Below are 24206 nucleotides of genomic sequence, written 5' to 3' on the forward strand. Positions count from 1 at the left end.
AACTTCTGGGAGGATCTGTTTCATGATCTTCCCAGGCATATAAGTAAGGCTGACAAGTCAGTGGTTCCCAGATGGGTACATTTTTCCTTTTCCCAGGCACCTGGGACTTCCCCTGACTGCCATGACTTTTTGAGAACTGTGCAGGGTGCCTTGGCAACTACATCAGCCAATTCCCTCAGGACTCTGGGATGCATCTCATTGGGTCCCATATACCTGTGTATGTTCAGGTTCCTCAAATGGTCATGAACCCGATCTTCTCTTCCAGTGGGAGAGACTTTGCTCCCCCAGTCCCTATCTTGTGGTCTGTCCACTTGAGAGGTGTGGGAAGAGAGACTGAAGACCATTGAAGACTGAAGCAAAAAAGTTGTTGAATCTTCACGTACTATTTAGAGATTTATTATTCAGGGATTTATCTGCTACTTCCCAATGACATTTGTTTGTTTCTGTTCGGGCCTGAGCAGTATTTTCATTGTATTGAGAGGCTGATGTTAAGCTCCAGAACAGAACTCTTAGGCCTCCTCCTGTACTGTTGGTGACCCTTCTGCAATGCCCACCACATCAGAGTGTGTGGATGGCTGTGGTGCACCCCAGCACCTTGCAGAGGTGCACAGCTCACAGGGAGAGTGTGGAAGGAAGACACAGCTCAGGACTTATTTAGTGGGAAACTGTACTTAAGCAGGAAGCAAAACTGGAGAAGAAATGAGAATTTGGTCAGAGTTGCATTAGTTTTTTTAGGTGGAGAAAATTGGTAGGTGATCCTGGAATTTAAAGGACAAGATGTTAAGGAACCAGTAGCTAAGGATGAAGAGAGAAGAGCCTGCTGAAGAGCCGAACACTGAGGAGGGGGCTGGGACTGATGAGTCAACAAGCAAATGGGAAAAAGGGCGAGGCACAATTTGAGTGTCCAGATGAACAGATGGTACATCAAAAACGTTTGGAAGGGAACATACCAGCAATTACTATACCTGCTAAAATGCAATCCTGTACGGAGTTGGAAATGGAGCCAGTGTTTTTTAAAGACTTAACTGTGGTGGAAGAGGGAGGTCACTTAAAAATTTATTTGTTTAAAGTATTACTTAAGCTGTGTTAATTTCAGAGTGTACAAAAATGATTCTCAGTTAGAATGGACATAACTTGTTTTATTTTAATTCACTTCGAAACGGAGTTTTCTTACTTCAGTATAGATCAGTCTGATATTTTAGAATGCTCCCATACAGTCATCCTGCAAGTCATGTTATTCTTCTTTCATCAGCAGTCCCAACTGCAGCATGCACTGTGCTCTACACAGTATTTGATGTTGCTGTACAAAAATTTTACTGTTCTCTTTTAGCAGCAAAGAAATCCAGGACCTTGCAGCTGAAGGTAATATATGGTTCCTCAAATAGCCTACCTTATATGGTTCCTCATATGGACCCTGGAAAAGCAGGAGCACAGGCACATCTCAGAGATTATGCAGACGTATGTAAAATGTATTTTGGCAGAAAGTGATTGAAAACTGAAGCACACAAAAATTAACTACTACATACAATTTTGCACAAAACTGCACAATATAGCTTGCAAAGTTTAAAGCCAGCTCTGTATACGTTATTCTGTATATTCTTTTATTTCCTGGGCATGAATACTGGTGCCCAAATATATTGTGTGAATTGCAAGTGACATTGCCACCAATGGCAAGCCAAATTTAACTCTGTATTCCAAAGTAGAGATGTTAGAGTGGCTCCAAACAAGGGTTTTTTGGTTTTGTTTGTTGGGTTGGTTTTGGTTTTTTTTGGGGGGTTGGTTTTTTTGTTTATTTTATTTTGAGCTAAATGCATTTTTACGTGAGTTTCATTCTTAGGGTACAGCTGAGCTCTTTTGACTGAATTAAAAAAAAAGTAACATGAATAACGTAGGAGTATGAACTGATTGCTGGGCTGTTTATAATACTTATATGGAGTAGAGCTATTACACTGAAAGAGCGAGTATACTCAAATAAAAAAATACTTTACATTGGGAAATTTTATAATAAAGGTCATGCTAGCAGCACTGCCTGAAATAGATATATAAATATTGCTAAGATTCTTTATATTAAGGGTTAACATTTAGATGGATTTTTACTTTTTTTATTACTTGATTTAAGAAAGATGAGACCTGTGATAATCTGCTTACCCTACTGTTTCATACCAAGGAAATTAATATGGGTGTGAAATGAAAACTTATTACACAATAGTGTAAAGTGCAAGATTGTTAGACATTGGAATATAAAATGAAAAATAGAACACCATAATCCAGAGAATTCACAAAATTCAATATTTGTTTTTGAATCCTGAATTCCTCTTAAGAAGATTAGTTTATACTTGAAACAGCTAAATTAAATCCACAGTCAATTTTATCTGCTTGACCAGAGGAGGGTAAGTAGTCTGGATAACTTGATATGAACATGAGGAAACTGAAAACAAGGAAGACTATTGGGTATAATCCCAAGAATAATAGTAAGTACTATAGTATTGTGCAAAAGATACTATCATTTCCTGAAATTGAGGACATGGGTGAAATAGAGTCAAAACTTGCTTTGGTATTCTCCTCACACAGAAGCTTAGAAATATTTTATTAAATATTAATAGCAACATAAAAGACCTTTGGTATTATTTTCATTTTAATTAGGCAGGATATATATGCCATTCACTTTGAAGCCAAATGCTACTCCTTTGTATTAACCTGCAGGGGGTACTAGAAAATTGAACCAAGTAGCATTTAGCTATTTCTCCTCCTGCCATGAAATAATTAACATCTCCTCTTTTGCAGACTCTCTTACTGTTACCTGATCCCCATATACAGGTTTCATATTGACTTACAGAGTCTGAGTGGTATGGTGTGAAATGCTGCCTCAGCCCATTTCTTACAAATTGCCAGAACTCAGGAAAGTTACTAACCTTCAACTTTAACCTGCTGAACACAGAAGGGAAACTTAATCTCATAATGAAATCAGACATGAGAGACAAAATGGGCTGTAATTCCAGGAGGGAGTTAAAGCTGCATATAATACACTGAACCCGTTTTGTTTTGGGGTGAATGATAGAGACAACTGAAGAATGTAAGAACTTAATGATAGCTGGTATGGCAGAAAGGAATAGGAACGTTTTTGACACGTGAAGTCAGGGCAGGAATTACTAAGTAGCAAGTGAAGAAAAATGGAAAAAAATTAATTGTATGAAGTCTGTGGGTTTCTAGACTCTTGGCTAGCTGTTTATGCAACCTTCCTGCCTCATACATAGGTTTCCCACTCCACATCTAAAGCGTAAGAATCATCTTAAATGGGACCTTGGAGCTGCTGATCTAGCAGCCATTGATCCTGAGGCCTCAGCTGGGAGAACACTGAAGGCTTCTTCGCCAGCTTTTTCCTCTGGCTAATGGCCTTGGGCATTCACTTTGGCCAGAGCTTGGTATATGTTAGCCAACTGTCCAGGTAGCCTGATGCTTCTTTACTCTTAAACCCTGGCGTATTTTGCTTGGTCAGTCCACCACAGAGCTGTAAGATTGCCAATCCTTCAGTCTTGAGACTGGACACTCCTCATGGCTAAGCTTCCTGAGAGTGAAGAGTCTCGTGAACTTAAAGGAGTTATGCATATTAGCCAGCAGGAAACAGAGCTGCTTTCACAGGAAACCCACCTGTGTTCCACTCAGTGCAAACAAGTGTGTTTATACTGAATACTACACTTAATGATGAATTCACATTTTTTAATGATCATCAGGAAAACTGTAGCAAGTTTGACTGTCACTGTAATGCTCCTTGACTGCAATTATCTCCTTTGTACATATAGATTATGAAACATGACAAATTACATCATCACATTTTTTTTCTCTGACCCCCTCCTTCGTAGAAGAGATGGTTCTTCTTTGATGAGATAGTACTCAATATTTTGTATATCTTGTTTCCCCATTATGTAAAATGAACATCATTCCCTGTTTCCTTCACATTTTTTCAGCCTTGTTCTGGGGACACAGTTATTCTTTTCTCCATATAAAAGCACATGCAGGTGATAATACTTCATCTTACAGGAATGTTATGAAAATAAATTTCAGTAGTATGTATGAGAAACCTGTGCTGTGGTGATGTTAAAAGGTTTTGTTTGTTCCAAAATTTCATTGGAGTGAAGGCATATAAATAGCTTTGTTTTATCAACAAAGTGAAAATCCAGCAAACAACAGCTTCCTTCATCTCCTAATTGTTCTTGATTTTTAGAGAAAATGTTAGGCGGTCAAAGAAAATATTAATCTCTACTTTTTCCTTTTCTAAATAAAAATCACATTAGTCTAGTTGTGATACACTGAGATACTTTGCTGTGCAGTTTGTAAATTGTAACAGGTGTAATCAGATTTGTAAATTTAGAAACTTCTGCATCTGCTGTAACATCTCATCCTGGGTTCCACGCCTGTGCTGTTAGAAAAGCCAATTTAGCCTGTTGCACTGTGGTTACCAGACTTGGATTAGTAATGACCACAGAGGTTGCAAAACAAAATTTTCTGAAGCATCTCACTTCCCTTGTTCTCAGATATGCATGTAGTGTGTCGGAGCAAATTGAAAATATTAAACCTATTTCATACCGCTAGAGCAGTTGGTTTGAATTTGAAAATGTTAACATTTGATCAAAAGAAATCCATGTCTTTGCACTTGGGAAGCTGTAAGAATATAAGCTGTTACTAAGGGGGAAGGAAGTGGGTAGAAGAAAAGTTTTTGTTATTGCATACTACAAGGTTTTTTGCATTTTCTCTGTCAATAAGTAAATTAAAGCAGCAACCCTCCCAACTACTACTTTATGAATATTACAAGTGGGCACTTTCAGTGTTTGAAGAAGTATTATTACACAAGAATTTTGAGGCATAGAAGATAAAAAACAATAGGTTTGACTTTTGGTTCTTCGAAATAATAAATTACTTAATAAATTGAATAAATTAATACAGTTAATCTGTTTTGAGGAACAGATCAAAAATGGTAATCTTTTGTTTGTGCTAAAATGAATAAGCAAAACCAAGTGATTAAGCTTAAAAGGTAATCAGGCTTATTTCTTACAGATGTTCAGTAAGTGAATTTAAGATACTCATGTAAAATAGTCATGCCTCATTTATACTGTAATGCATAAAAGGCAATTGCTAAAAAATATTGTAATTATGTTGTATGGTTGCCATCATGGCACTACAGAACACTGGAGGGTTTCTTGGAAAACACAACTAAGCCAGGTCCTGAACTGTCAGTAAGGATAGTGTAAAGGATGAATGAAACATCTGTAGTTTCTTGGATAGATGGATAGATAGGTAGGTAGATAGATAGATAGATTAGATAGATAGATAGATAGAATAGATAGACAGATAGATAGATAGATAGATAGATAGATTAGATAGATTAGATAGATAGATAGATAGCACAGCTTTCTAATTTACTGTGGCCACATTTTCAGCTGCCACAGGGTTCAGGGCCATGAAGTAAGTAGCATCAATGTATCAGGCCAAGGTAGGACAAAACACAAAGTCCATTCTACTTATGGTCAGTGTTAAATTCGAAGCAAGTGAAAAATGCATCCTTCATATCTGTATGAATAGTAACTCCATTTTTAATTGAATAATTTACCTATTTGGAGATCCATCATTGCTTAATAATAGTACAGAGTTTAATTATTTCCAGTTCATATTCACTTATGACTGTATTATGTGAGAAAGAGAAATAGCTTCCAAACTCATAATGAATTCACTGTATGTCTGGCATTTTTCTTCAGCTTCCAGAAAATTCAACAAATGAAATGGCAATTGTGTAGTCTGCCTCAGAAGAACAGCTGCACAAGTTAGTTCACCACAAAACAAGTTGGACAAAATGATTTATGGAGTACTGTTTCCTTAATTATTTCACAGAACTTCTTTGGCTCTGGCGACTTATTTGAGCCAACTGTTACAAATGTCTGAATTTCAGAAATGGTAGATTCTTGTCCTTCCTTCTTTACCTCCATTTTTCTTCATGTATTTTCAGTTTATGACCAAGAATGACTTTCTTTTCTCCTGGTTCTCAGACACAACAGAAAACAAGTTCGTAGGAAAATGGCCCCCAAAGCTATTAATCCTTTGGAACTTCATGCTAACAACTCTATATTAATGTACTTTGTATTTTAATATGAAATTGACATCTGAGAAACCAGTGTTAATCAGATGACTGGATTAATCTAAATTTTCTCTTCACTAATTGTAAGCTAATTCTTACTCCAGAAGTTTTGTGATATTGTAAAGAAAATTGGAACACAGAGTGCCATGTACTTGACACAGACATGAGTGCTTTAAGAATTCACTCTCTCAGAAGCCTACCCTGATGGATGTTTTTACCATTATTTTGGATCTGGTCATCAAGAAATAGGAATGACTACTCTGAAATTTGATTTATCCAAACTATAAAAGGATGAAGGAAGTTAGTTTAATTTTGACCTTTTAGTTCAATATGCTAATATTAAGAATACCTTCCAGAAGGAATGATTGATTGTTATTTCATTATGAATGGAATGCAATTCTCCTTTTAGCTTGAGCCCTTTGAGGTCCTCGTAGCTTCTTGGCTTTCTTGATTATGCAGGATGATAAAACGTATTTATTGGCCAAAGAATGTTTTTTTCTAGAGGATTCTAGAGAAGAACTTAGCTAAAGGGAGCCCTCATTTGCCCAGTTTCTAGGAAATATAGTGATGATCTTGCACAAAAAGAAGACATGTAGGAGCTCTGCACAAAGTCACTGAAAACTCTGCTTCCAATTACAGTCATCTTTTCCTGCACTCTGCAACTGCAGGCTTACTCTCTCTACTCTCAGTTTCCCAGTGTTTTTTCTTTGAAAAAGGTCTTTCTCGCTGGTGTGGGATACCTATATCCTTTTACGTGTGCCTTGATTATTAGCTATATGTAATTTATACCTGCAGAAAAGGATTCTTATTTTTTGAGGGGGAAGTAGTTGTTTCTTTCCCCTCCACCGTGTTTGCAAGAAACTACCATTGCTCTCATATTTAGGGAGCTAAAATGACCTAAAGCAGAGTATTGTGGGGGCTCATGGCTGTGTGTGGTCAAACAAGGAGGGTGAGGTTGTCTGTGGGATTCAAACCTACCAGCCTGAGCTCACAGCTGCACACCAGCCCCTCTGTTCCATTATGAACCAGTAAGGAGAGGATGTTCATATTACCAGGACTGGGGGATTATCAGTGCAAAACAACTGAAATTGCTTCTGCTCAAGGGTACTCCACACGCACAGCATGAGTGCCATGTGAGATCACCATCATGTTAATGGTCTTATTTTTATTGATTGTGTTTTATTTTCGTCAGTTCAAACAACCAAGTGTTTCCTTCCCACGAATTCTCACTGCTGTGAAGTAGTACGTGGCTTGTGTAAAAGCAGCGGGCTAGAAAAGAGGGATAAATTTTCCTTAATAAAAACTTCTGGGTTTAGATAGCACTGTTAAAAATTGGAAGGCTCAGTTCAATGGCTGAACTAAATTACCAATCAAGTTGCAAAACCAAAATGTTTTGTTTCAGATTAAAATTGATTTTTTTTTTCTTTTGCTTCACCAGGAACGTTTTTTCAGAATCCTAAAATACCCCAAGGAAATAGAGATGTACGAACAAGGAACCGGATAAGAGAGACTGAGATAGCAAAGTAGACTTTCTCAAATCATATTTGTGATTTGTAACATAAAAAAGCGTAAGGGTCGTGCTTACAACACACTGCAGGCTTATCCTGCTTTTGGTATTCTATCAGATACCTGCATAGAACACTTACAGCTTACTGTGTGACTGTAAATTGTATTTGCACAGTAAGATGCAACCCTGTTTGACTAGTATTAAAAATGGAGGTGTGATAGGTGCTTTCCATTTCTGAGCCGTTTCAATGGTCAGCTTCCAAGAAGAATAAATGTTACATCTGAGTCTGACCAGGGAAGAAGGCTAACAGTACTTAGGGTGAAACACATCTTGTGCTTAAAATGAAGGAGAGGTAGGAAGTCTTTTAAAAAATAACATTTTTTCTGAGAAAGAAAAAGAGACTGAGGCCAAGAAGGTGATAGGGGGTTATGCTTGCTCGTCAAATTTCTGGCCTTGCAAGCAAATGCAGTCTACAAGGTGTTTCATTCAGCATTTTTTCCTAAAGGTTCTGTGATTCTCTTCAGATTTCAAGGGTAAACTGTTCTTTATTAAAGAAATTAATTTTTTTTTAGTTTCTTGCTCATATGCCATGTGTTCTCTGAAGGACTTAGGCAGAAATAGAGCTTTTGACGCCTCAAGGCTTCAGTAAAATGTTCCTAACCTGATGAGGATTTGGGAGAGCTCTAGCACTGACTCTGTGGTCAAGCAGATGAATTGCTGCCAGATAAGGGTCATAGGATCTTCATGTAGAGTTCCTTGAGAGATCTAGAAACTAGGAGCAGCAGCCAATCCTAGAAGCACAAAGGGTTCAGCAGCAGGCTCTGCTCACATCAGAATGGTCCTGCCTGAAGAGCAGGATGAGACCAGCTAGTGTGAAATGAGTGGTGTTCCCTATTTTGTTGAACCTTAGTGTTTGATATAAACTATTTTTAATTACTTATGTTGACTAAAACATATTTATAGTTCTTTTAATAGCTGCAGTGCAGGGCCCCACAGATGCAGGGCAGCTGTCCTGGGTGTTGCAGTTGACATCGGTTTGTGTCTTCACTACCTCATGCCTATATAGCCCCTAATGTCTCCCTTCCTGGAATTTGGATGTAGGGTGTAAGGAAAATAAAATTAGTATCTTTGATCCTTAAAACTGCAAAGGTCCATGAAATCCAACTCACATGTGCCTGATTGGGTGACAGAAGATTATAACTAGCACTAGTTTCTCCATCCATGGGGAAAGACTTGCTGCTGCATGCAGCCATTTCAGATTGCATGATAAAACCAGTGAAAAACAGTGACTTCTGTTCTGTATTGCTATGTCACAGCAGCAGGCAAGAGGAACATAAAAGGTGTTTTTTCTCAATGTAATTAATTTCCTTAGTGTTGTAACAGTCTGACAGCTACAGCTTCGGGAATAATTGATTATTTAATCTCTTTCTTTGTTGATTTCCTGTCACTTATTGACTTCTGGGTTTTTGTTGTTTTTCTTTTAAGAATTAAAAAAATGTCTAGAAGGTGATGGAAGATCTGTAGTTTTCTGTTAAAGAAAAACATCTGAGTAATCCCAGACAATAAAGTGCTAAAATACCAGTTTGTGCTTATTGGGGTAGGTCCACTGTTGCACAGGAACTGATCTTAAGCTGAAATTACTTTAATGTCTTTAAACTGAAAGAGGGTGAGTTTAGATTAGGTGGTATTAGAAAGAAATTCTTTACTATGAGCATGGAGAGGCACTGGCACAGGTTGCCTAGAAAAGTTATGGATGCCCCATCCCTGGAAGTGTTCAAGGTCAGGTTGGATGGGGCTCTGAGCAACCTGGGATAGTGGAAGGTGTCCCTGCCCATGGCGAGGGGGTTGGAATGAGATGACCTTTCAGGTCCCTTCCAAACCAAACCATTGTATCAACTATCCTAGTAGAAAGTCTATCCCATCTACGTTTAAAGTTGTTGTCTATCTTTACAAAATAATATACATACTAAATTTAACATTTTTAATTAATTTGGGCTGTAAAGTCTTAAGAAACTCTGATTCTCAAAATGTTAACTATGTGAATCAAATAGTACTTACCAATCAAGAGAGAAGAGTGATTTTAAATATACCATTTGTTGTCTGGCCCTTTAATAGTGTTAGTCCTACCCACCCTCTCTCAGTTTATCCTGAACAGTAATAAATAGAACAAAGGTTCAGTCAAAAGCAGTAAAGAGATGTGATCCCCTGATAAGGACATGAACAAATAAGCCGTTTGGATCTTCTTCCAATTGCTTTGTTTATATTGAGTTTGTAGCCTTTCAATCTTTGAATACCTGATCTTTTGTATAGTTTGTGGGCTATCTACTGCTCTCAGTATAGCTGAGTAAGGACTGAATCATATTTATATAGTGAATAAAGAAGTTTTCTATAGAGTATGTAAAGGATGATCCTGGTTTTGAAGAGGAGCTTGTCCATGTCATAGGCTTCTAACCTGGTGTGTTCAGATCACTTAAACTGCAATTTTTTAGGTGGCAGTTCACTGATTTTAATTTTTTGATAGCCAGCTCAGAGTTATTGAGCATGAAAACCTTAAACTGAAGTCACTAAGGCTGTTTGTATCTCTGTAAAAAATAAATCTTCCATTGTTTCAAGCTAGATGTGAAAATATCCAAGTGATCAAAATTAGCACATGGAGGATATCCTAAAACATAGGCTGAATGCATATTTATATTTACACTTGTGCTGAATTATTTTAATTGTTAATTTCTAGCGTAAGTTTTAATGATTCTTGCATATAGGTATACTTGCAAGGAATAGCAAATAATATAACATTCAGAATACAAATTTAACACGCACAAATAAAAATTACATTTCAATTATTCATGTGACATAGAGAATTTTTAATAGCAACAGCGATTATTTCTTCACATGTCAACTGTTACTGTAAAATAACAAATAGAAGGGTCAGTCTGGGAAGTAAGAAGAAGAGAATGCCCTTTTGGCACTCCTAGATAATCTAACAGATCAGGCCAAAAAAAAAAGTTAGGAGTGTTTCTGAGTATCAAACTTGCTATCTCAAAATCAAGTTCTGATATACGGAGGAGTTTACTTTCTTCATTGCAGGTTGCTATATTAATGTATGCCAGCTTTGAATGATTTGGCCAGTTTTTTGGTAGAGTTTGTATTTTTCAAAGCCCACCAAAAATTGTTTTAGACATTATGTTACAGCCTAAATGCTAGGCTAGGTGCAGTGTAGCAGTAGTGTATGGCTGCCTCATCAGGATAGGACATTCTGCTCAGGAATGAAAAGTGTGCTTCATGTGTACATGTTCGTTTTAAATACATTTATTTATCAGTAGAGAGAGTGCTCTGCCTGCCTGGGATCTGGCAGTTGAACCAGGCGGGATTGTGTCCTCCCACTGCCTCATTGGCTTTGCTGTTTTCCCTGGGATCCCATTGTATTAGCCACCAGTTCTCCTTTCTTTGGCGCTGCTCAAATCAGAGAATTTCAGGGATGAATAATTTCAGGCATAAATTCTTAAAAACCCATTACTCTGGAAGAGATGAAAGCAGATTAATTTGATAGTAGTCACAATGGGAGAAAGAATAGGGTTAGGAGTAGGAATTGGTTTGGGGGCTTTAGCACATTTCTTTGCTGTGTGGAAGAATAAAATGGTAGATTTCTATAAGGAGAACACTGAAGTGAGGAAAACATTCAAGTCACTTACTTATAAGCAGTGAAGACTTCAGATTTAATAGTCTGGTTTTTGCTTTGCTTGTTGTTTCTTCATTTAAATTCTGTCCATTAAAAAGTATAGTAATTGTCCCAATTTCAGACTGTGATCTCATTAAAAATGTAAGTAAAAATAGGATACTACCATGGTAATTAATTTTCTCTTTCACTTGCTCTAGGTAATGATAATAGTTTTTCTCATGTCTGGGGGTTATTTTGTCTTGATTTTTCACATTAAATGAGTTTTAGCTCTAATAGTCAATCAAAAGTGCAAGAACATGTACTATAACATTATTTATTCAAAATACAAGTTAAATAAAACTTCTTACCTAATATTTTGCATAAATCCCACGTGATTTGTAAAGTATGATCCTACACAGCAGCACTGGTCTAAACCTCCTACCTGTTGTTACAACTGAGTAATGGCTTCATTAATGTGTGGGTGTAATTTTGAAATTGGAAAATGCCCTCTCATGGGCCATTAATTTCTATCTGCAGGAAGAAGACTTACATTTTAATGTGTATGTACTTCTGAATTTCGTTTAAGGTGGCTTCCCATCACTGCATTCTCAAATGAAATACCAAGTTCCTATCTGTAGTAGTAGGAAAGCCTGTGGTCTACTGAATACCTGTGCGTGCTCAGGCTCGTTGCATTTGTTTACACTAATATAAAAATTAATAAGTAGATTAGCAGTCTTAGGCATTTCTCTTCTTCCCCCTCGAATGATTTCCATTTAAAACCAAATAAGGCAGATTATCAGTGTGTATTAGCAATCCTGCGAGTCCAGGGAGTCTGTGGGTGGTAATGCAGATCTGTGCTTCTCAAATGGTGTTTGGTCTGACAGTGGAGTTGTTTGTACCATGCTTGTGAGGGAAACGTGGAGTGAGCTCCTTGCTCCAGGTGCAGAATCCCTTTTGAAGTGGAGTCCGTTTTACAAAGTTCAGGTTCCAGATGCATTCTTTTGGTTCTATTCATTTCACACACGCAGCCATCTGCTAGGAAACCGTCTTCTACTTTCTCAATCTACAAAACAATTACGTATTTTGAAAATAAGTTAGTTTTTTTCTAAATTACATGCCCATTTCATCCTTCAGTACAAAAGCTGTGATTGTTTATCTGCTAGCGAATTCTCAAAGTGTATTTACACTTCCTCTCATGCATCTTAAGCATTTGTACATCTTTTAGCCGAGTACTACATTCTTCTTATTCAAGCTGCCACCTGCAAGCCACCCGTGTGTGGTGGTGTGGTATATTTCTGGTGTTTTTCAGATAGGTTTTTAAATAAAACTATCCATAGACATAGATAAATAAAAGTGGTGTGTGAAAGTTAAGGGCTGACTTGCAAATTAAGTGGACCATTTTGGAGATGGGCTTTGCCAGAGCAAGGCTGGCATAGGTAGCAAGCCATCCTGCCTCTTGGACCTCAGGTAGGGAGGATATGTCTCTGATGTGCCTGAGGGGCTTTCTTCGCCTTGGCTGACAGACCAGGCTTCCATGAGCTCTTTGGGCAACCTACTACGAAATCTGGCTCAAACAACTTTTCTCAGTCATTACAGACCCTGGGGCAACCTCTGAGTCAGCCTCCGGCCACTGCCTCAGGCTTTCCTCAGATTTCCAGCCTTCTTCCAAACAAGGACTTATATGGCCAGACACAAGAGTGGTCTCACCTACCGCCTGCTCTTTGTCAGCTCAGTGGGTTTTTTTTCCCCTTGCAGAGATAATATTTTGTTTCTTTTCTTCTCCATTACGTTTTCACTCTCTCATCTTTTTGCATCTGTTGGTGTCTTTCCTGGTCTAAGCTGGTTTTGGTTGTTAGCCAGTTGTCTGGTTTGTGCCAGTGAAAGGCTCTTCGTGTTTTCTTCTGAGACAAAATGTCTAAGCCCACAAAGATTTATACTTGGATTTAAGCTAGCTAAAACATGTACAACACTCAGGATCAAGGCCTAACCTTGAAAAATAATCTGTTGGAAACCTGGTGTTAAATAATATCTAGGTAGAGTGTTTAGACTTTTAGCATGTTTAATATTTTGAAAATTGCTTAACTTAGCAACAGATGGCAGGTACTTTAAAAGTGGAGGATATGTTTGTTGCAGAGACTTTTAAAATATGACTTAACATGACTAAAAAGTCTTATATTAAAATAATAATTTTATCCCTGTCAGTGAAGTCAATCTGATGTGAATGAAACAAAGCTTGAGATAGGATAGGATAGGATTAGGATAGGATAGGATAGGATAGGATAGGATAGGATAGGATAGGATAGGATAGGATATAGGATAGGGGTTAGGATAGGATAGGATATAGGATAGGATAGGATAGGATATAGGATAGGATATAGGATAGGATATAGGATAGGATAGGATAGGATAGGATAGGATAGGATATAGGATAGGATATAGGATAGGATATAGGATAGGATATAGGATAGGATAGGATAGGATAGGATAGGATAGGATATAGGATAGGATATAGGATAGGATAGGATAGGATATAGGATAGGATATAGGATAGGATATAGGATAGGATAGGATATAGGATAGGATATAGGATAGGATATAGGATAGGATAGGATAGGATAGGATAGGATAGGATAGGATAGGATAGGATAGGATAGGATAGGATAGGATAGGATAGGATAGGATAGGATAGGATAGGATAGGATAGGATAGGGAGACTGGTTTTTACTTAATAAACAGGATTATTACTGAATTAGAGTTTGGATTTTTTGTCAGAACACTATTTTTTCCAATATGTTTTGACAGAGCCCTCAGCTGTGAGAAACTACTGACTGTAGATACTCTGTGCCAGAATGATGAATCTATTTCCAGTAAGCTAGTTGCTTCATCCTTCTGGATATACTCTTGAGCATTTATCACGTAACTCCCTTAATCCAAACCAGTTGTGTACATATTTTGTAATTGATGAATTGCTGACAGTAAATAATATTCATACAAAATCAACTATTTGTTAAATAAAAAAATACTGTTTAACAGTTTTTGTACCAGAACTTAGTAGTCTTTTATTTACTGACTCTTTTCACATGAACAAGTGTCATCTAAAACTGTGTTTACAATATTACAACATTGACTATACACCATTTCAGGTAAGAACACATTTGCATTGCAACTGTATGTTAAATACTTTCATCAACACAGTGAGTAATGCCAGATCACTAGTCCTTGAAATAACTTGTCAATAAATTTGTGAAGATGAAACAACTCTTCTCCCATCAAATTCTGCTCTACATTTAGATGAAATGCCTTGGTTAAGTAATGTCTTTGAAGACTGGGTGTTACTTCCTTTAGCTCTGATTGTAGTTGGCAGGCATTATATGTTCTTTGTGTATCACCAAAACAGAACATTTATCTGTGGTGTACTTTCTGTCTTTTCTTCATAAATGGATGCAACTTTGGTGGGTTGGGTGTATTTTAGTGTGTTGTTTGCATTTGATTAATTTGCTCCTGCTGCTCTTGTGTGTACATATATCTTACCCCTGCTACTGAATATATGTGATAGATGCAGTGAACTGTTGGCTTCTGTTCTGAGAATATTAATCAAAGAATATGCTCCTCTGCTTAATGGCTTTGCAGTGTAGGAGGCAGCCAAACGAGTCTTCTTTTTTTGCTCTTTAATCATTATTGTGTAAGATACTGGCAAGAACAGTTTTTTTCATCTATAAACACTATTTCACGCTTAAACATATCCATTGCTTGGTCAAAGTTATGAAATATTGTTGCTCAATGAAATTTTGTTTTCAGCATTTCCTGGTAAAGCAGTAATAGAAGAGATAAAACAGTAAAGGAAGGGGGAGATGATTAAGTAGAAGAAATATTGAGCATAGCACGCAAGGAAGAAGCAGAAGGTGCAGAGTCAGTAAATTCAGCCTCATATGATTTCAGGTCTTATGATTCGGACAAATAGTTTTCTTTAATCAAAAGCCAAACCGGATGCTTTTCTAGATCCCATGGCTGTGGTGAAAGGAATAATTTTTGACTAAAGTATTCTTAAGGAGAATAAGGATAGACATTTGCCATGTTCAGATATATGCTTAAAATGTGTGTGAGAATAGATATTGATTAGAGTGTGACAGCTTATTTGGGTGAGAAATTAAAAGACATCTTCAATAGTTAAGTAAAAAAGCCAGTAAATGTTTGTTTGTGATGATGGTGGTACAGCTCAGTATCAGAAGTAGTGAGTTTCTTGAAAGCACAGCTCACATTTTTATGGCAAGTAGGTCTGTTGTAAATTTGATAGATACAGCTGTAGTCATTCTCCATGAATCCCAGCAGTGAGGCAGCCAAGGCTAATGCGAAGGCTTGTGCTTAAGAGTTCATAGCTTTTTTTTTTGGTGTTCTTGACAGGGGGTTGCTTTGGTGTGCATCCCCCGCCCCCTTCAGAAAAATGTCCCTAGAGTAGAGGCTTTCTGTAAATTGTGCTGTTAGCAAAATCTTACTTCTAGCACTATCACTAGCTTAGCTCTAGAGAACCAGCAGAATTAGCAGAATTTATGGAATAGGAATTTCTCTTGCCATTGCCTGCTGCCCTTGACCATTAGGACAGTCTTGCTATAATCCTCTCAGGTGTTGTAGGACATTGAGAGTATCACATTTTTTTGTATTTACTAATATTTTTGTACTACAAATTTTATTTTAATTGTTATGAGTACAAGCATTTTTTTTTTAATTCCTCCAGTTTCTGCCTGGAAAATACATCTCAGTTTTTTTGCTATAGATAATGATCTTGTAATATTCTAGAAAGACACAAGGCAGAAATCCTCCAAACCTTCTGCAATTTTTTGTGATATAATATGTTCAAAGGCAGGTCTGTTTTTGTGGAAAGGAATACAGTAGTACTGCAGCTTGTGGTTCACAGAAAAACAATAGTTGGAAGCTGAATCATTGAATCACAAAAACGTTTTTGTTTTTTTCCAGTCGGTTTATTTATCTCAGATATGTATTTAAAGTATTTTCAGGAAATATCAGTAAGATGATTCTATTGAATGGCTTCATTAAAATACTTAGTCCACCATTATCTAGTAGAAATTAATATATTTTGCTACTTGAACACACATTTATTCAGTGTTGTACCACCTCCCTTTGAACAACTCCTATAAATACTCCTCTTGCATATATACATATATTTACATTTGAATATATTAGCATGCTCTTGCAGAAATAGCTATTTGGAAAGAAATTTTTACTTACAGACTGTTTGAATAAATTGAGTATGTCTTTCAGATCCATGTCAAAATGGTAGACCTTGTGTATTTTAAAAATGCTTTCTTCTGGATAAAGGCCATTTCCACTGGTTTAATTCATATAAACATCTGCTTCTGTGATTTTGAATCTACATCTTCCATTTTGATAATGATTAATCCCACATTCTCATTGTTTGTTAGTTCTCAAAAGTTAATTGTTAGTCCAGCTAAGAAGTCTTCATGTCTGGTTAATGTGGTTACTGCTTATTGACCTTCTGAAAATGTTGATATGCCAGAGAATTCTGTACTAAGAACAGCTAACTAAAGTTAGATGCCTTTCTCTGCTGATTGTCCTTCCCTAGTTTTTGTAATCATGCTTTAAGATTGCAACAATAATATGGAAGTAAGGAGACAAAACCATGGCTTCTTTGAGACCTTCTCTAGTAGTGAGTTTATCTTAGTTTACATGTAAGGTGCAAATTTAAGTATGGACTACAGTCTTGTTAAGGTACATATTCTTTTTTAAGTATAGTTCTTCGAAAATGGTGATTGATATAATAAAAATATACAGTGTTAAAAAGATCCAGAGGTTTTGGATATGCTGATTACTGGCAAGTAGCTTTCACTCAGCTTTTGCCTGATATGAGTGAGGTAACTTGTCTGTAATATAACAGAACCTGCATTAATAGTGCCTGTTTTCAGTTATTTACATGTCTTTCTAAGAAACAGGACAATTGATTTCGACTTAGATGTAGTTTCAAAACTGAAGAAGGGATTTGGTAACAAACTTCGTACTAATTTAATTCCTGTATGCTCATGTAATTGTTTATGGAATCTAAAATGAAAATACTTAAACTGAACAATGCATCTACATTCGTGGTGTAGATAAATGGGAAAACTAATACTTGCATTTTCTCTTTTTGCAAACTCTAGGGGGGACACAGAGATTACCTCGCACGATTGGAGTGTCACTGGCAAAAGAACTAATCTTCTCTGCTCGTGTTGTGGATGGTGAGGAAGCAAAATCAATAGGATTGATTAGCCACGTGGTAGAACAGAATGAAGCAGGGGATGCTGCATACAAAAGAGCATTAGCTCTGGCAAAAGAATTCTTACCTCAGGTATGACAGGTTATTTCGATCTTGGTTTTTACTTTTTACCAAATATTAAGACTGAAAAAGAAACAGCTGTATTAAAAAAAAAACTGGCATGAAGTTGTGTATTAAAAAGCCATGCTTAGTCATGTGGCAAGCAATCAGAAGTTTTCTATTTTGTGTATTGAGTGGTGTTATTTGGTAATTATTTCATAGTGAAGAAGAAACTTCCATCAGTCCTCATCTCAGCATGATCTGGTCTGTGTTTTCGTTGTGCATTTTGGCTTTCAGCTTTTAAACAAAAAAAATGCACAGGTTTTATTTTTTAGTATAGCAATTGTCTTAATAGGTCATTCTGTTGCTGTTGAACACTTCAGAAGAGAGGCAAAAAAGTCCATATGAAGGTGGATGTATCTCAGTGTAACTTCTGTTTGGAAAACATAAAGCTAAATGGAATTTCAGTATTAAAGCAAAGCCCATTTATTAGTGGAAAATTTGCTTTCTGTCCTTTGTATATATGCTTGATGAAAGATTCATGCTCTTTTTGTCATTCATTCTAAGTGACATTCTATCTTAGTCTTTCATAGAAGAATTGTAGTGGGATTTGCTGAATTCCTGTGCTTTAGAACTTAAAAATTTTAGTAAGAAGCACAACTGTGACCCTTATGGTAGTAGCTGATTGCTCCCTGCAAGCTGTTAGTTCAGAATAGGAATGTGAGTTTGGAGATTTTGATAAACCTGATTTTCAAGTAAAGGGTCCCAGGTAGCAAATCCGTAGGAGGCAGAAGAAGAAAACAATTAATAAACCACTTTATTGGATCACAAGTGTAACAGCTAAAATTTTTAATTGAAAATTTAAAATGTTATAGCTTATATATGGCATTTAAAGATGGTTATTTGTGTCTTGAGCACCCTCATAGAAAGACAAACATGAAAATATGGTAAAATTTTTAACATGTTGATTAATTGTCACATCTATTCATGTGTCTCCACTGCCTGACAGGAGGGACATAGGACTGACCTTGCAAAGACCTATAGTGATGTATCTTAAGGTGGCCTTTCTGAGCCTTGTTTTGAGGGGAATTGGCAAAGCTTGACAAATGTGGACACATTCATCACCTTTGAAACATAAACCAAACACAATGCTTTAATTAGGTTCTTTTGAAAATAGTGTGTTTTTACTTTTTCTCAGTATTCAGCCTATCAGTTTGGGAGCAAATGTCTTCTACAGTGATGAAATCTAGGATATTTGGCCCATTACTGTAAATTTAATGAGGGTCCAAAGTCTAGGTCCTGATATAAGAACACTGAGGTGCAGACTCTCCAGCTCCACATCTGGTAGGTTTTGATCATATGTGAATAAACTTTTTCTTTCATTTTAGGGACCAGTAGCAATGAGAGTTGCAAAACTGGCTATCAATCAGGGAATGGAGGTAAGGATCTGTACTTTCCATGAGAGTGAGCGGAAATCAGGTTGGCAACAGTTCTGCTGTGGTGATTTTTTTCTAGAACTGTTTTAGTTTCTCACTGTACAGTCTTTCAAAATCTCTTTGGTCAAAACTTTCCAAAGGATGAAATGCAGTTTTATTATGTCTCGGACTCCCTAGATGCTGATTTCTGTAAGGAAGCTTAGTAACCTGTTCAGGAAGCCTGTTCAGGAGTAGTGCACCCTGCTAATTATGAATACTAGAAACTAAACATAAACTACTATGAACAAATTGTATTTCAAATCCTAGGTGGGAAACAGTGATCAAAGTTACACTCTGTCAGGTCTGTCAATGCTCTCAATTCAGCCTTCAGGCTGAAGGGCATATATATTTTTTAACAGTTTAATCGAGCTTAGCGTTACAGTTGTATCTGGAGCTTGATTTCATGTTTGATTCCGATTGCCACTCCTTTTTTTACATTATTGACCTAGCTCTAAAGCTCCTTAAAACCCAGTCCTGAACACGTCTGGACATGCGTTTTACTGAAGGCATATGGATCCTCTTGCTGAGTTCAGCAGGACTGTCCATGTTTAAAGTTAAGCTCTGCAGCAGAACACCCTGTAGCTCAGCCTGGTAAAAGGAAAAGGGTATCACACTGTATGCAACATCGGAATCCAAGAAGACAAATTTAAGAATGGTCCTTTTTTTTCTTAAAAGTCCCAAAAGCAACCAGCAATATAATTGAGTTCCACCAGTAAGTTGTGGCGTGAGAACCAAACTCTGATGCTGTTGTGCAGAGAGTGTGTTTGTTAGGTTTCCATAGCAAGTAATGATGGAATTCAGGATTTATTTCAGTGGTACCCAGGGTTCAGAGTGCAACAAGATAAATTGTCTGGCTACCAGATATAGTGGACTGAGAGGTCAAAATGATGATGTTTATAGAATTATGGACGTTAAGGTTAGAAAGACTCTGAATGATCATCTCTAGTTCAACCTTGAGGCCACAAGGCAAAGATCTACTGTATTAAAACCAACCAAGGCACACGATCATCCAAGCTATTGTTACAAAACTTCCATGGCACAGATTTTACAGCTTCCTTTGGTAACCTATCCTGTAGCTTATCTCCCCTTGAAAATTGCTTATGGTGTGTAGCCACAGTCCTTCCAGTGGTCAAGTGGAGAACTAGTGAGTTCTGCAGCAGCTGATGCTTAAGACAGAGAAATATTGAGGGCAAAATTCAGCTTTTTCAACTGTTCAGGCCAGCTTACAAAGAAAATAAATGTATTAAAAATAGATGATGATGCAGAATGGCCATTGACCTCTTTTTTTCCCTATTTTAAACCCCTCTAAGCTCGAATTTATATTTTTTTGTGGTATGTCGTCGTGTTTTTATATGATATTTTGAAGATAACTTATTTCAGAACAGATTTTAAATAATCATGCAGTACATCTTTTCCCCTGTAGTAAGTGAAATTATTACAAATGTGCAGGCAGCTAATGGTTTTTGCCTACCCAGATGATTTGTAGCAAAGAGCATACATTTTTTTGAGTGTATTACATACTAGTTGTATTGCCAAATAGGGAAGCTGTTAGAGAAATACTAACCACTGTCACCACATGTCAGTGTAGCATTTCTGTGTTAAAGTAAGGTAGAAGAACTTTGCAGAGGTGTTATAGTATGTGGCATACAGAAACACAGTATTTATGTGGAAATAATATATAATAAATGTAAAAAATATTCCTTTAAAAAACATTGTATTCTTTTCCTCAGGTCGACTTAGTAACAGGTTTAGCAATTGAAGAAGCTTGTTATGCTCAGGTATGTAAATATGATTACACCAAAAAACCCACAGAAAATAGGCTTTGTTGGTGCCTGTTATGAAACATGGAAATTCAACTAGGAATTGCTCTATGATTTCTTCTGCAAACATTTTGGCATTGTGTTTAGACTTTCCATCTACTTATTCTGATTTTGTAAGGAATTTCAGGAAGGAGGTGCACAATAACATGTCCCTGCCAGGGCTGTTAGGGTGAAGGTAGAGAGGGACTACAAGCCAGTCAAACATTGCCATGCATCTAGTCCTAGAACTGCCTTGCTTTTGCTTTGTTTTGGATTGACATGAAATAACATGAAGGGCAGTTCATTACTGTGCCCCTAATGGCGTATGTGCTAACCAACAGAAAATCAAGACAGACCTCCTTGCCTGTGAAACATGGGAATGATGTGTTTGAGATTGAATGTTCTTGGCCTTTGAGACAAGTTTTTGATGACGGAAATAGAAGCCTCGGCTTTAGATGCTTGTTTAAGACATATGGTGATCTGATTAACGGCCTCCTTCCCCCCCAAAAACCAAACCAAACAGAACAAAACAAACAAACAAACACGAAAACAAAAAAACCTACCACCGAAACATCAAAAACAAACCCTAAAGAGTTTCTTACAGACATCTGTTTGGAGAAAAGGTAGTCCTTCTCTCGAGTTGTTTCACGGCCATATGTCATGCCTTTGAAGTGTCTGGTGCTTTCCTGTCTCCGACTAGGTAGCTTTTAATTCTCCTGTTGTATTGTATGTGTCGTCCTGGGTATGTTGAAAAACAAGGATTTGTATGCTAATATTTTTCTTGGTGTTGTTTTTGGTGTCTATAATGAAGTGTTACTCTGCTCATTGCAGACTATTCCAACAAAAGATAGAATTGAAGGTCTTCTTGCATTTAAGGAGAAGAGACCTCCTCGCTACAAGGGAGAATAAAAGAATCTGATGCCTTTAAAACACAGGGGGATAAAAGTACTTCTATGAGGACCATTAAGGTGCACTTTGCATCTGCACCTGGAATATCACAGCCACCAAAGTAACAGCAAACCATACAGATGTCACAACATTCTGAATGTGTGTCAGCTCATGCTCATTACAATTTCTCATGGTTTTGATCTGTGTATTGGCAAGGTCACAGGTTCATGCAGCATTTTCAAAATTTTGCGTGTGTGAAACATACCATTCCACAATTAACAAAGCTCTGTAAATTCTTTACATAGACAAAAACGTATCTGTGATGTTAAGCATAAATCTGCTGTATCATTTTATCAAAGCGAGACAACTACTGAACACCAAAAATAAGAAATTGTACCAAATATGCATTTAAATGATTCTGTATATCAGTAAAAATCATATTTGAGTATTCTACCTGAATATGTACATTGTTAATAAAGCTAAGGGAAATGAAAAGGATTATTGTTTGGAAAATGTTAAGCTTAGTTTATCTTATTTACACTGTCCTTAGTAAAATGAAATTCACTTCAGCACATAATGGTGTCCTTTTGATCAAATTGTTGCCATTATATTAATTTAACTGTATTAAATGAAACATTTTTGAGGCCAGTCTTTAATTATACATCTTGTATGTAAACCTGTCTTTGTCTTGCATTCTTCCAATGTGTCATCTGATCAGCACTATCAGCTGTGAAGGAACTTTACTTCACTTGAGCCAGTTATTTTAATTTTTTGATGATTGTATTAAAGATGGTTGTGGAGGGATGTGACTAATGCACTGTTAAAGAAACTAGAATTATCTTAATCTGCAGAATATTACTTTTGCAGGTTCTAGGAATGTATATTTATATACAAGAGGGATGATATTGAAACGTTCTTTATTCTATGGTGGCCTCAGAGTTCTTTTCATATATCTAAAGAGAAATGCAGTAGGTTACGAGGTGAGAAAACAGTTGTGGTTCATACTCTGTATTTGCAGTGGACATGACATATACAGCAAATGTCTGGAAATAGCCTCGTTGAAAGTATTTTTGTTAACTTGACTGGAAAATAAACATGGCTTAGCAGTCGGAGGCTGTCTTTTTATATGAAAACAAATTTATTTGTGTTTGGATACCATTGGCTCATGAAACTTGTGACTGCTTTGCTGTTTCTGCAACATTAACTATGGTCACTGTCCATATCTGTGATGATAAAGCAGCTCATCAACATGAAATGACAAGAACTCATTTACATTCATATTTAGACATACCATTGCATGTAAATTGATTATAACTGGTAGAGCTCACACTTTGTTGACTGGTAAACTTGCTGAGTCGATCATTTCATGCACAATAATTTGCAAATAAAGTACTGGTGCTTGTTTTGATAGTCATATAAAGCCTAGAGGGTCATTTTCTCCTGTTTTTGAAATGCTAACATGTCATTTTCATTTTTACTGACTAGGAAATAATTATGTTAATAGGAAAAAAAAAATATTAAGTCTGTGCTGACGGATTTCTGTTTCATAACTTTGATATACAGTGTGGTTGTCGAGCTGCCTCTTTTTCTAACAAGCACTGATTAAGTAGCTTCTGTGAATATCCATTTAAAAACATCTAATAATCTTAAATACTGTGGCGTAAGACTGTGTAGATTCATGCCTTTAACTAGTAGTTTTGATCTCAGAAAATAATTTTGCTGTCGCAGTGGTCTCTCCATTCCTTTTCTCAGGAGGAGATAGTGTCATATCATAGCAATTTGAGTCCCTGCTTTGAAGTCAACAGTTTGAATATCATTACAAAGTGAGTGTCAGTCGGACAATTTTTAAAGGTGCTTTGGAGTGATGTTGAAACAGTTCTGAAGGAACAATATTTTAGCAAAAGATGTGTTAATCCCTATCTCTGTTATTAAGTGACGTGTTATGATGTCTGCAGCGCTCATGATTAGTAGTAATATTAGAACTCTGCTTCCACAACAGGATGATTTGTAAGAGAAATGCTCTTGTAAGGGCTGACTTTTCCACGTGAAAGGTGTGATCTGGCAAATCATCCTTCAGGCACCTACGCTCGACTCTGTCAGTTCCTGGTAAAGCCGTGCTTTTCTGCACTTTAAATCCACTCCGTGGATGAATCAGTGCTGGTCCCCACTGGTTTTCTGAAAGGTTATCTCATGGTCCCTACACAGAAGCATCTTTTTCTCCTGCTTCTGTTGAGCTCAAGTGGATAGTGAGTTCTTCTGCACTTCACTGAGTTGGGTATTGAAAAGTTATAACACATGTAGGTCCATTACCTTCAGCTTATAACATCTCAAGAGTGTAAGTTCAACTTACTAAATTGCCTAGAAATTCTCAGTTTCATGCAGAAGGTAATGTGTGACTTTATATAACACATATCATTTTAGCCTTTAGTC

The 24206-nt window shown here is 36.9% G+C and overlaps 1 protein-coding gene across 2 annotated transcripts in view; it reads left to right on the top strand.

Annotated features, from left to right (window-relative positions):
• The window catches only part of AUH (AU RNA binding methylglutaconyl-CoA hydratase), a 112765-nt gene extending 89877 nt beyond the window's left edge, over positions 1 to 22888 (top strand). For both annotated transcript variants that reach the window (XM_064642814.1, XM_064642815.1), the window contains 4 exons: positions 17460 to 17647; positions 19003 to 19053; positions 20820 to 20867; positions 21720 to 22888. In XM_064642814.1, coding sequence (XP_064498884.1) covers positions 17460 to 17647; positions 19003 to 19053; positions 20820 to 20867; positions 21720 to 21797 — 365 coding nt within the window. In that variant the 3' untranslated portion in view covers positions 21798 to 22888. The remainder of the gene's footprint in view (positions 1 to 17459; positions 17648 to 19002; positions 19054 to 20819; positions 20868 to 21719) is intronic.
• The last annotated feature ends 1318 nt before the right edge of the window (positions 22889 to 24206 follow it).

Source organism: Pseudopipra pipra, chromosome Z, assembly GCF_036250125.1.
Source record: "Pseudopipra pipra isolate bDixPip1 chromosome Z, bDixPip1.hap1, whole genome shotgun sequence".
NCBI classification, from domain to species: domain Eukaryota; kingdom Metazoa; phylum Chordata; class Aves; order Passeriformes; family Pipridae; genus Pseudopipra; species Pseudopipra pipra.